Genomic DNA, 13,516 nt, shown 5'->3' with positions numbered 1-13,516 from the left:
CAGAAGGCATCTGAAATCCTAAAAATGCATAGCTCTTAGTTTTCCTTACAATCTCCATCATGACAGCTGCTGACTGTATGGTTTAGGTCAGTGTTTCCCAGCTGGGGCCTCCAGGATATTCCAGCCCCCCCCCCCCCCGGTGAAAATTACATAAATGGGGGCGGGGCACAGAGTGAAGTGAGAAGAAAAGAAAAAGATCTTTTCCTAAAAAATAAAAAAAATCTGATTGGCTGGCTATATGCTTGGCCAATAACAAGCAGGTAAGGGGGTGGCCTAGTGCTTCTTTTTGCCACGTGCATTTTCTTGGAGCAGTCCTGGTTTGTTTCCAGCTGGAGAGGGTGATTGCTAAGGTTGCTGTTTTGATCACTGCTTGTAGCTGTTGCCAGTGCTGGTGGCAGCCTGGGACACTCTGCAAGTCGCTGGGGTGCAATCCACCTCAGCACCTAGCAGATCAGGGATCCACCCCAGAGCCTAGCCAATAAGGTCTGGTGCTGCTGACTTGTATCTAGTAAATTACTAAGTGTCTACTCAGAAGAAAGCCACACTGACCTCAGTGGGGCTTACTCCCAGGTGAAGGTGTGTGGGGCTATAGTGTTTTATCTAGGCAGCCAGGGCTCTAGATGACAAGATCTTTTTGCACCAGGTCAGTGAGGACCACTTGGGACAGTCCCGGATTTACAGAAATTGTCTCAGATTCTGATTTCATTCCACAATGCCCTGCTTTTCCTTAGGACGTCCCTATTTTCACCAGAAAAATGTTGAGGGGTATCTGACCCCCGAGCCATCTGAAGGCAGCCCTGTGTAGGGAAGTTTATTTAACGTTTAATGTTTTATTATGGTTTTTATATATGTTGAAAGCTGCCCAGAGTGACTGGGGCAACCCAGTCTGATAGGTGGGGTATAAATAGTAAAATTATTATTATGGAATACAACATCCTTATTTTCATTGGAAAAATGTTGGAGGGTATGGTTTTGGACTGTAATCTGTATGTTCCCCCCTCTTTGTCTAATAACTGAAGTCAAATAAGTGTTGTTTACTTTTTATAATACATGAAAGATGGATCTCCCTTGGGAGGTTCTGGACTCTCCTTCCTTGGAGGTTTCTAAGCAGAGGTTGGATGGCCATCTGTCATGGATGCTTTAGCTGAGTTTCCTGCTTTGCAGGGGGGTGCACTAGAAATATGACACTTTGGATCCCTTCAAACTCTATGATTCTGTGTTTTTTCTGCTTTAACAATATTTTATTGGGTTCCTACCATTTAATGTAATTGTATTTGGTATGAATTATAAAATAAAACATACTCTATTTACAAACAAAACATTTAAATAGCTACCTTTCTACCGGTAGGACCGTAGGGGGTGGGCACAGGAAAGAAACACGGTCTGAAAGGGCCATGGTTGGCAAAAGGTTGGAAAACACTGGTTTAGGTAGTTGTTAGCACCTTGGCCTTCATTGTGGCAAACTCCAAACTGTTCAGGCCTCTGGAGTAATTGGAATATAATGGCCCAAAACTAAATGCTGAATTTGACTTTACTCATGATGTACCGTATTTTTCGCCCTATAGGACGCACCGTCCCATAAGGCGCACCTAGTTTTTTTGGGGGGGGGAGGGAAAAAAATTATTTCCCCCCCAGGCGCGGGGCTGGGGAAGCCCGAGCTTCCCCCGACCCCAGCCCCCAAACAGGCAGCTCTCTGCAAGCCGTGGGAGCCCAGCGCTGGCTCTCACTGCTTGCGGAGAGGTCCGCGAAGCCTGGACGCGCTGAGCTCAGCGCGCGCAGGCTTCAGCATGCAGGCACCTCTCCGCAAGCAGCGGGAGCGCAGCGCTGGGCTCCCGCTGCTTGCGGAGAGGTGTGCGAAGCCTGCATTCGCCCCATAGGACGCACACACATTTCCCCTTCATTTTTGGAGGGGAAAAAGTGCGTCCTATAGGGCGAAAAATACGGTACTTAAACTAGTCCAGCTGATCACCAAAGGTTGAATTTGCAGCAGGGCACGGAGGATTTATATAAAGCCTGAAACTGAGATGCGTTGTTGGCTCGTCACTAGGAAGCTCTGGCTCTGTGGATGTTTACAAAGCATGTGATCCTTCTGAGTCTTCAGGAGTCCTTAGTCATGCCTTGGTGGTAGAAGTGCTTGAACTGGCCAAGGCTGTATATCGAATAGCATGAGGCAGCCACTCTTGAACAATTGACTCTCCTAATTGTGGCTGTCACATGGACTTATTAAGTATTTCTCACAAGTGACTCAAAAAAACTACTTTTCAATGGTAGTATTCATCCTTACTATGTGTGAGCAATGCTAGCTGTTGGAATTCAGTAAGAAGCAAAAGTCCTGTTAACTGTCTCGGGTTTATTTTGCTGCAAGAGAGAATGCTGGGGCAGTATCTGAGGTGTCTAAAGGAACAGTTATTAAGCCAATTTTCAGGTTAATAACAAGTTGACATAAGGCAGGATATTCTGATTATCTTAGTATTGGTCTTAATATTTTTGTGCTGCTTCATCAAAGATGCCTATATCACGTGCCCATTTCTTAAGTAGACAATTTCAGTACCAAAATGTTTGAGGCTATTACAGTTCGTGCTTTTGCAACAGAATTATAATGGCTCAAGTTGCCTTGTGCCTGACAAAATCGTTCAGTGGGAAGGGACAAGGCTTCTTTGACAAGCAGTAATAGAAAAACTGATCTGCAGTCACTAGTGTTTCCTTGGAAATTGTGCAGTTAGAGGAATTAGCTTCTGGTTACAAACGCTTTGGGTTACGAACTCTGCTAACCCAGAAGTAGCTGCTCCTGGTTGCGAACTTTGCCCCAGGATGCGAACGGAAATCGCGCGCCAGAGGCACATGCACAGGGGGAGGCCCCATTAGTGAAAACGCGCCTCAGGGTAAGAACAGTTTCAGCTTAAGAACAGACCTCCAGAAGGAATTAAATTTGTAACCAGAGGTACCACTGTATTCAACTCACCCATTTTTTAGTACAATGGTACCTCTGGTTAAGAACTTAATTTGTTCTGGAGGTCCGTTCTTAACCTGAGGTACCACTTTAGCTAATGTGGCCTCCCGCTGCTGCCGCGCCACCGCTGTGCGATTTCTGTTCTCATCCTGAGGCAAAGTTCTTAACCCGAGGTTCTACTTCCAGGTTAGCGGAGTCTGTAACCCGAGGTACCACTGTACAGCAGTTCAGTTACGTGGAAGTTTCCACATACCAGTTGTTCCTGTGTAGCTCCTCTTAAGCTAGTTGGCTCAAATGCAATGCTGTTGCTGTGAATAGCGAACAGGAGACATGAGACACCTTGTAACCAAAATCATTAGCTCTTTCAATGTGTCTAGATGGAAAACAAAATGTGTACCAAGCATGACATTTCCCACCTTAAAAAATGTTAGGTGGCCATGATCATCTGACATGCTCTGTAACTCTTTTCTAGTTTCTTTTTTGTGGGCAGTAACACACTCTCATAAGCACTACTGCTTCTGCTGCTGCACTGCTAGCGTTCCTTGGTTGTGTGGGGTTTTTAAGACTGAATGCCTCAAACAGGAATGCAGTGTTTGAAATTAGCCAAGCGGCAGGCGCATATGGCACGAGGCTTTTGACCACTTGTAACCAAGTGAGGATGCCTGGGGGTCTGACATCTCCATCATCTGGGGATCATTGGATCTAGACTGTTTTCACACACTAATACCCAATCCTGTAGAATTTTATCAGTTACATTTTATCTGCACAATTGGAATGAATTTCTGGAACCAAATTGCTTTTATTGTGCAGCCTGAGCAGGAGCAGTCACCTTTAAGAAAAAAAATCAGAATAGGCCCTGGATCAAGTGACTTTTCTACTTTAAGTTCTAAAAGCTCTTAAACCAGCTCAAAATTGTCTGCTGAACTGAGAATCATTATCAGTCAGTCCATCATTTGAAAAATAAGACTTTAGAGCCGTCTTAACCAAAATGGCAACTGCAGCCTTGGTTTAAGGAGCCATTTGGTGCCTAACTTGTATACAGTCATACCTCGGAAGTTGAACAGAATCCGTTCCAGAAGTCCGTATGACTTCCAAAACGTTTGGAAACCAAGGCACGGCTTCTGATTGTTTTCCGATTGCGCAGGCGCACCGGAAAACAATAGTGGAAGCAGCACTGGACGTTCAGCTTCCAAAAGAACATTCGAAAACCAAAACACTCACTTCCGGTTTCCGATCGTTTGAGAGCCAGAACGTTCAACTCCCAAGGCATTTGGGAGCCGAGGTACGACTGTATCTGAGTTTCTAACACTGCAGGAATGGGAAGCTTATGTGGTAGTGCTTTTATGCAGCTCAAAAGAGAATTTCTGTAGAACTATTACAAGCTGCATTTCTGCATATAATTTCAAAAGCATGAAACAAGTAAAAATTCATGGATACTTTAGGTGATCTCTTAAAAATGATTTCACTTAGAGTTTGGCTGTGCACTTAAGTCTTGAAGTAAGAGTTGCCTTGGGTTTGTCAGTGTGGAAAATCAGAGTTCTAGAACAGATGTTGGGAACCTCTGGTGTGCTGGATCCTCACCTCACCCACCTATTGTGGACCACTTTGAAGAGGGTGGGACTGCCCTCCTGTCATTCGCCTGACACTGTGATACTGGGCTTGAAATTAGCAGGGCACCAGGTGCATTTTGCATCTAAAGATTCTCCATTTGTGAGCACTTCAAAAAATCTGGGTGCCATTTTTTGTGCTTGACTGACACTCAAGGATTATTGAAATGTGTGTGCTTTGAAGCCTCTAAGTATATGCTAAGGATAGACAATATGCTAAGGAGTTTAACAATAAAGAGTAGAGTGTTTTGAAAACTGAAGTATGGTACCAATATTTTTATTTTAAACACCAAATAAAATGTGTATTAACAATTTCTGCTAAAATGTGATATTAACAATGTGTCACTTATGTCAATTGCATATTAGTTCATGCTTATCAAAATAATAAATAGTGTGGGCCTAATATGGTACACAGGATGGAAATTTCCCTTGCCTGCAGTAGAAGTTTACAGCAGTGAGTCCGTTGCACAATGTCTGGGTCCCTTAAGTGCCAGCTAAAACAACAAATTCTAAGGAACTGAGTACAGATACTAGTTTGTCCATTCAATGAGCAAGCCCAGTGATTAACCATTGCCGTACTTTTTTTTTTTTTTTAAAGAAGCTGCAAAAGGCTGCTGTCATAAGCTATCAGTGCAGCTTAGCAATCTCTGGTGTATGAATTGCATATAGAACTTTTGGTTAATTGCTGCATGCCCCTTGTGATATTTTCCTCTTCTACATTTGCTGACCAGCTGAACTTTATAGCTGTTTTATGAACTACTTACAGATGCTGCTACCTTGACAATAGTGACTGTCCAGCATTCAAAGAACTGTGAAACCTTTTCCTTGCTCTTGTGCCTTCATCGGTTCTTCTTAAAAGCCCCTGCTCTCCTTCATCCTGCTTCCTTTGGAAGAGGCTGCTTGTGAAAGCTTCCTTGCTGCCTGTTTTCATTCTCCAGCACTTGGTATACAAACATTGCAGAGCATTGCAACTAACTGCCAGTGGGCCACTGTAGATCGAAGGGGTTTTTATCCCTGAAGGGTGTGTGTAAACCTGAATCTTGTGGAGCATCTTTTTTCTCCCTATGCAATAGCCAAACCGCTTTCTAAACTTGTTATAGATCTTTTGGTGAAAATTAAGACTTTTGAACTGGAGTCCTTGCTGCAGAGTCTAATCTGGTTAGTAATGCATGATTCATGCATAGAATAGGGGTAAGATGAGACTCTTTGTTCTTTCACAAGGGATAATCCTTGTGAAATCTGAAGCCTAAAGAGGACTGAAGTTGCGGTGTGCATAGTAGCATTGACTAAGACTGTTAGCATTCAGGCAGTTGGATAAAAAAAAAGTATGTTGCATGCAAGCCATTGTTAATCGTTGGGATTCTTCATTATTAGATAGTGTGGCAGCCTAGTTTCCCCGTCAAGCAACTTTTTGCTGCTCTTGCTTGGATACATTTTATTTCCTTACTACTTGTGTTTCATGGCCAGACTTTCCCAGAACTTGAAGAGCCTGATGGGTCCTCGTGTTTTCTAGTCATAAGAGTAGGCCAAACCCTACGGGTTTAACAAGTATGCATCTGAAGAGGCAGTACGTACCTGTTAACCTAGCTTGAAGCCACACAACCTGCTCATCGGTTGTCCTGTACTTTGAGATGCTGCAAGCAGCAAATGAGCTGCATTTTTTTTTTTTAAAATAGTATTCTCTCTCTCTTTTTTGGTCCAGTAAGTGCACTTGGAACTGATCTTCTGAACCCTTGAACAATGACTTCTAGGAAGAAAGTATTACTCAAAGTCATCATCCTTGGCGACTCAGGGTAAGTGGAGCCTCAACAAAGTGGTGTCTGTTACTATTGGATGTAGCACAATGTTTGCTGCATCATAAAACGCTCACTTGAAATGCATATGGCTGGGGTAGTTGGAAGCTCTTTACAAACGGGGACCTATCTATCTTACCTGGGAAGCTACCTAAGTTTTGTTTGCTTTACTGGCACTGTATAAATTGCTGTGCAGCATCAGTGAGCCATGCAGAATCCAGGAAAACACTTGTTGAAATGCAAATTGTTGCTGCCATGGAATTGTGATCAGAAGTAAAGGAAGCAGCTTGGCCTGCAGCGTTGCATGTGTTGTGTGAATTACCACAAAAGGGAGAAGTGGATTTAGGTTTTGAAACAAGTTCAAGAATAATGAAGAAAATAATAAAAATAAATAAACCAGCACTCCGCTTTCAGTCCGTAGTTGCTGGGGGAAATTGTTTAAAGGCTCAAATTACACAGATACCCTTTTTTTTTTTTTTTTTTTTTTACAAAAACTCATAACCCTGGTAGAATTAAGACTATTTTTTATTGTAGAGTAATTCTTCAGAGTCAGATGGTGTGTAAACTTAAAAACAACTATATTGTTGCTGCCTGATCTAACCTTCAGTGCTGAATAAATTGTCAAAACATCCTACCTGCATTATGCTGCCTAGGCAATTAACAGCTTCACCTACATACTGCATGGCTGAGGAAATCCAGGCTTTTTGGAGCTTCCCACAAGAGAGAGAGCAGATGTGCGACAGAAAAATCAATGATCATAAAGCTCTACCAGTTCTCTTAAGAGCAGTGCTCTAGGCATTAAAGCAGCGTGGTACAAACCATGCTGTCATAGAATACCAAATGCTTAATGCAAATGGATGGGGTTTTTTTGTGAGTAAAGCTGTTTCACAACCGTCAGTGGAAAAGCAGTTTCATATTTGCTGCCTGGAATGTAATGTGACCCAAATTCTACTCTTAATAAACAGATCTGATGTCACTTGGCCCAGGCTTCTGAAAGATGTTGTGGCCATATTGAGTACATCTCTGTAAAAGAGATTGGCCGCTGCAGTCATAGTTGTGAAATAGCAAATTCTGCTAATGTGCCACACCAGCCTCTCAGTCGATAGAGTGAAGCTTCCTTAAACAATCTGTTGTACACACATATGATCTTGTATCATACTAGAGGAAAGGTGTAAGTGAAAGACCAAAACTATTCCATCCATACTGATTTCCTTTCCTCAGTTACAGACTGTTCACATATTTTCATACCCTGTATCACCTAATAGGCAGAGTCGCTTCAATAGAAAATAAATTTGGGCCACATCTCGATACTGGTCTTGTGAAAGAGCTCACTTCAGCACCTATAGATATTAATGGAATTAAAGCCTAGTCCAGTAAAGACACAAGGCTTTCAGCACAATTTGCTGTTTTAATTCCACATTTGTGAAGGTTGGCATGTTGAAATGAATCCTTTATTTTCCAGACAAAGAATATATCACCCACCTTACTGTTAGTGCATTTGATGTATTCATCTAATCATTATATTTGAAAGTGCTGCTTCAGATAACTCATGCAATCTCTTTGAGCCTCTTGTTTCAGTTATTCTGTGGGATAACTTGTTCCTGACCCTAATTCAGCCTCAAATTATTAAAGGGATGTATTGGAGGGTGAACTATTTCTTTCATAAGTAGAATGCTAAACACGGGGCTGAATTGTCTTATTTTTTAGGGTTTTATGTTGCCTTTCAAAAACACTTGAAACTAACTTAAAAACATGTATTTAAAAATGCATGTTAAACAGCAGGATACAAAAATTTCCAGGCAGACCAGAAAACAGCTATACTCTAATTGAAAACTGAGCAATGGCATTTCAAGATCAAGATCATTTCAGTAAAAAACAGATGGCAATAAAAACACTCAAAGCCCACTTAAAAGCAACTGACAGGCTTTGGGTGCTTCCAGACTGCTGCTATTTTCAGGTGAAATTCTATTGTGGCAAATTCAAGTTAATGCAGTTAAAGTTGATTTTGAGGTCTTGCTCAACTAACTGTTTCAACAAAAGATCATACTTTTTGCAAGAAGGAAAGTGACAGGTAAATGCACTGGCGAGGAGGGTGACATTTGCTTGGTGCAACATCTTCTGATCTCCCTGTGAACAAATTAGGATGTATTCTCAGTTAAATGGGTTATGAGGAAGTGATCCCAGATGCACCTTAATACAGGGCCACTACGGAAATGACCCCTGAGAGGAGTTAGTTGTTTGGATTTCTTTACCTTTCTCATTTATATACTGCTATTCTTATATCATGAAACCCAATGCAATGTAGGTGCTTTCCAAACAGTCTTACATGCAGACTCAGACCAGACTCTGGCCTGTTAGCTTCAGCAATGTGGTGGTCTCACGTACCTTCAGATCTAAGGTGGGGTGCGTATCCTGTCGTCCCGTCCCCCCGTTGCTGGACTGCAGCTTTTCATCACCCCTGACCATTGGCAATGCCAGCTGGGGCTAATTGGAGTTAGGAGTCCCACAACATTTGGAGAGTCGTAAGTTTGCCACCAATGCACCAGCATTTTAGTTTGTAGTCCTAAGGATTAAAACACTCCTGAATAAATCCAAGAGTGATGCAGGGTAACTTGTATTCTTCTGTAATTAGAATATGGCTGCATACTGTATGTGCACAACAACATGTATTCTTTGTATCCTTATGGCTTTTCTCTCTTCCTCCTCCCATAGGGTGGGAAAGACATCTCTCATGAACCAGTATGTGAACAAGAAATTCAGTAACCAGTACAAAGCTACAATAGGAGCCGACTTCCTCACAAAGGAAGTGATGGTGGATGACAGGCTAGTCACAATGCAGGTAAGAATTGTATCTGTTGCATTTCTGCAACTTGCAGAGATCTACAAATTGTATTTTGTGTTTAGGTGTATATAATCTGCCTTTCTGCTAGACAGCATTGATAGGGCTAACAGCATGTTAGGGAGGAATGCCCAGTTCGAAAGAGCCAGTCACACCAGGCCCTGCATTGATGCTTGGAAAGCAATAGGATGATTGACTGGTGGTCCCAAGGCTCAGCACACTGTTGAGAACATGTCTTGCTCTTCTCGAGCCTCTGGAGGAGGCAGTGGCAAACGTGAGTGTGCGTGAGAGACAGAGACCCTTGATGCGATGACACGAGCGGAAAAGAATCCAGATCTTACTAGGGATGGCATATTTGATAGTTGGACAACTATTCTAAACTAGCCGTTGTCAAATATCTACAGAATGCTTAAATTATGTTATGGTGTCTTGTTAGTAGCGACAGAAGTGAGAGTGGCTTGCCCCTTACCCTGCAGTGTCAGAGGGCAAATTGAGTAGCATCACAAAACTTTTCCCTCTGGCAACCTGCTCTAATGCTGGGCATCTCCCAGCAACACCACAAGCAAAAACAACCCTGAGCAAAAACAATTAGATGAAATTAAACAGATAGATGTGAAGTCCTGCATCTAGGTAGAAAAAATCACAGGCACAAGTATAGGATGCAGGAGAGCTGAGAAGGAGAGGCTTATTTTCTGCCATGCAGACTAAAGACTAGCCTGCTCTTATATAGCTCAGCATGGCATGGAGCTTCCTCTGCATGGCCTGCAATTTTCTGAACTGGGTGGGATGGGGAATGGTTTGTAATTCTAGATGGTCCTGCTTTGTTTAAGGGGTAAAGGCACTTCCTTCCCACATTTGGCAGGCTGCTCCAAATTCACTTGCCAAACTATTGGCACTATTGGTCTTTAAGAACCTACTCTCCATTAGGGGCATGCTGATACTTTTTCCAAAAGCACGAATGTGCTCCTTCCAAATTTGTATGACATTCTGACAAGCAGCGTTATGGCATTGAGGAACTTCAGTCAGTATGATTTTGAGGCCTGATCTGAGCTTGTCCCTAAGAGTTCTTCTCCAATGTCTTGCAGATATGGGATACAGCAGGGCAGGAACGGTTTCAGTCTCTGGGAGTAGCCTTCTACAGAGGAGCAGACTGCTGCGTGCTGGTGTTTGATGTAACGGCTCCCAACACATTTAAAACTCTCGACAGCTGGCGAGATGAGTTTCTCATTCAAGCCAGTCCGCGGGATCCTGAGAACTTTCCTTTTGTTGTGCTGGGAAACAAGATTGACCTTGAAAACAGACAAGTAAGCTGGTTGATGCATACTGTGGGGTTTAATTAGAATAATTATCAAAGCAAACATTCTGAATCTACCACCATTAACCAGGATCTCCTAAGGATGCTAAACTGAATCCTGTCTGCAGAAGCCTGCTATTTTTAAATAGTGAAGAGAAAACAATGGGAGTGGGGGGGGGGGAAATGGGGAGAACAGTTGGTGAACAATGTTTCCTGGGGATTCTGGGAAACATGGGGTTTTACATTTAGCAATGCAAATTGCTTTGCTATTTGGCAGTGAAAAAAGATGGCTGGTACGGACATGGAAGATGAATGCGGTTGACTCTTGGTAATTATAAAGAGCTTAAAGGAGTTTGCTTCTATTACAGGTTACTACAAAACGAGCACAGGCCTGGTGCTACAGCAAAAACAATATCCCTTATTTTGAAACCAGTGCCAAGGAGGCCATTAACGTGGAACAGGCTTTCCAAACAATTGCACGAAATGCACTTAAGCAGGTATGAGTTCTAGTGCCCTCTTCTGGCAGTCCGGTCCTTATTCTATATGCAATATCAAACCAGGCGATGGCTGGAGATAGGTGATGGAGGCACTGATGCCTTTGTGCACTGGCATTTGTCCAATATGTTTTCCAGTTGAACAGGATTCTGAAACATTGCAAAAACCTGTTTTCAAAGGCAAAAGTGGGATGAACATACATCCCCATAGGCAGTGATGCCTCTTACGTCATCAACAGTTGGAATTGTGTGTTTCAGTTCATGGCACTTCAAGGTGTGCTGCACCTGGTTTTTACATTGCACCTTCTCCTGTCATAAACTGTAGTATTAACTTGGTTCCATCCAAGTTAGGAAGACTTTGCTTTGCTTGTTTCCTCCAGAGAACAGGAGTTGGGGAAGCAGGTATTGGGCATGATGGTGAAGTGGTGCTATTAGCACCCACTTAGTTGAATAAAAGGACCAAATTGTAGTTGGTGACATTTTCTTTCTTTCATTATAGGAAACTGAAGTGGAGCTTTACAATGAATTTCCCGAACCTATCAAACTAGACAAGAATGACCGGGCGAAAGCCTCTGCGGAGAGCTGCAGCTGCTGAGGTGGGGCTGGAGGGGTTGAGAACAGTCCTTCACAAACAGATATCACACTTAGGCCTTCAAACACATACACACACAGCCCCTCTTCTGTGTAAAAAGAAAAACAAGATCCTATTTTCAGTGGCCAAAATCACCCATTTTACCATGAACAACTTGTAAGCCCATTCCTTTTCACGCCTCCCATGTCCCTACATCCCATCTCATTATTTCATGGTAGCAGACCTTTCTCCTAGTTTTAAAAAGAGGAAACTATGTTTGGAACTTAAGCTACTTCCAGGTGTCCCAGCGGAAAGAAACTATGTACAGAATCTGTAACAATTTACCTTTTAATGTCTTGTGTTTCCCCTGTGAAGGCTGCAACTGGAAAGGCTGATTACTCATAGTTCATTGCAAGCTCAGCATTCGATCCAACTAGGTTGAGTTTTGTATGTATCTGTTAATGCTTGTTACTTTTAACTAATCAGATCTTTTTACAGTATCCACGTATTATGTAATGGCTTCTTTAGGAGAAATCTTATAGTACATGTTAATATATGCAACCAATTAAAATGTATAAATTAGTGTAAAATTCTTGAATTACATGTTTAAGTACTGAAACACAGGTTGTTTAGGAAGTGAACAGGACACTTGTGGAATGCCGTGTGCTAGCAACACAAGTCCAGATAGAGGCAGTATTCTGTACAGTAGAAGCAAGAATTATGTAAACATTTTTATTGATTTTAAGAGCCAAAAAGCTTCATCTTCTGGAAAAATATTGTCTGGCTTCTTTGTAGCTAAATCTTCAAAGGATGATTTGCATAACCTTGCACACTGGATTATTGGACTTAAAAAGAAAAATTAAATACAGCTTTCAGAATGATCACTTTGTTTGCCTTTTACCACCACCACCCTTCATGATTAATTCTGCAAATGTAAAGAGGAATCTAACATGTCTGTCTTGTAGAACAATCTCCATATGGGTTGTGATGGTCATTCTTGGTGACTAAGAGCACCTTCCCCTTTCTCTCTTACTGTCACTAGTCTGGATTTTCTGGATGGAAACTTGGCAACTTTGTTCTGCCCTCTCCTTGTTCTTGCATTTGTAGCTTTCTTAAATGGAGCCCTTCTACTGTTTTTCCCAGAGGTCTACATTCTAGTATGTAGGCAGAGCTCTTCTGTAAAGAAACATGCCAATAAACTTAACAAGAACAAAACTTCTTGCTCCTGTTTCTATTTTTATCACGTTACTGAAACTGAAGCTCCTGAGCTAATTTTAATCTCTTCTTGTCCACTGCCCACTTTTAACTGTTCTATTACTTCCCCTTAGCATAACCTTAGCCAGCCAGGGAAAGGGTAGAATGAAGCAGAAATCTCAGCTACTGCTTGCAACAGCGAGGAAGTAAAGCTGTGTTGCTTTAATATTTTTAATTCTTGTTAGGGAAAAGTTGTGACAGCAAACATTAACATGCTCAGACTTACCATGCTAATTCTCATCATGAGCTATATGAATAGTTTCTGTGGCTTGACATTGACCTTGTTTGCATGTAAGCTAAGCCAAACCATGGCTTAGCATGAATGAGCAAATGCATTCCTGGAGTGAAAATTCTGCTGAAAGCCATCTCCCAAACGCCCTGTCCTGTTACTGCTAGCTACCCAGAACTATGCCAAGGTTTGGCATTGCAACTGAGCCCATTTTCGAGGTTTGTTGTTCTTGGCTTGCTGTTCTTGGCTTGAGCAGAAACCAACCACAACCACAGGTTCATACAATGCTAAACCCTGACTTATTCCTATGTAGCACAGCAGGACCAGGGAAGGAGCACAGTGTTTGCATTCTGCATCTCAGGAACCCACACACCTGCATATTTGTGCTAAGCCATGGTTTGGCTTAGCACTGAGTGCAAATTGGGCCATTGTCTTGTATAGCTAACTAATTGCCTGGAGAACAATAGAGCTCTCATTGTTGTACT

The 13,516-nt window shown here is 42.3% G+C and overlaps 1 protein-coding gene across 1 annotated transcript in view; it reads left to right on the top strand.

Moving 5' to 3' along the window:
- RAB7A (RAB7A, member RAS oncogene family) overlaps positions 1–12,763 on the top strand; it is a 28,002-nt gene extending 15,239 nt beyond the window's left edge. The window contains exons 2-6 of the mRNA XM_080996973.1: positions 6,260–6,350; positions 9,063–9,189; positions 10,275–10,493; positions 10,852–10,980; positions 11,477–12,763. Coding sequence (XP_080853099.1) covers positions 6,298–6,350; positions 9,063–9,189; positions 10,275–10,493; positions 10,852–10,980; positions 11,477–11,572 — 624 coding nt within the window. The 5' untranslated portion in view covers positions 6,260–6,297 and the 3' untranslated portion in view covers positions 11,573–12,763. The remainder of the gene's footprint in view (positions 1–6,259; positions 6,351–9,062; positions 9,190–10,274; positions 10,494–10,851; positions 10,981–11,476) is intronic.
- The last annotated feature ends 753 nt before the right edge of the window (positions 12,764–13,516 follow it).

The sequence above is a fragment of the Podarcis pityusensis genome, assembly GCF_964106645.2.
Source record: "Podarcis pityusensis genome assembly, chromosome: 2".
NCBI lineage: Eukaryota > Metazoa > Chordata > Lepidosauria > Squamata > Lacertidae > Podarcis > Podarcis pityusensis.
The sequence above is the reverse complement of the archived record's forward strand: the minus strand, read 5'-3'. Positions and strand labels throughout refer to the sequence as shown.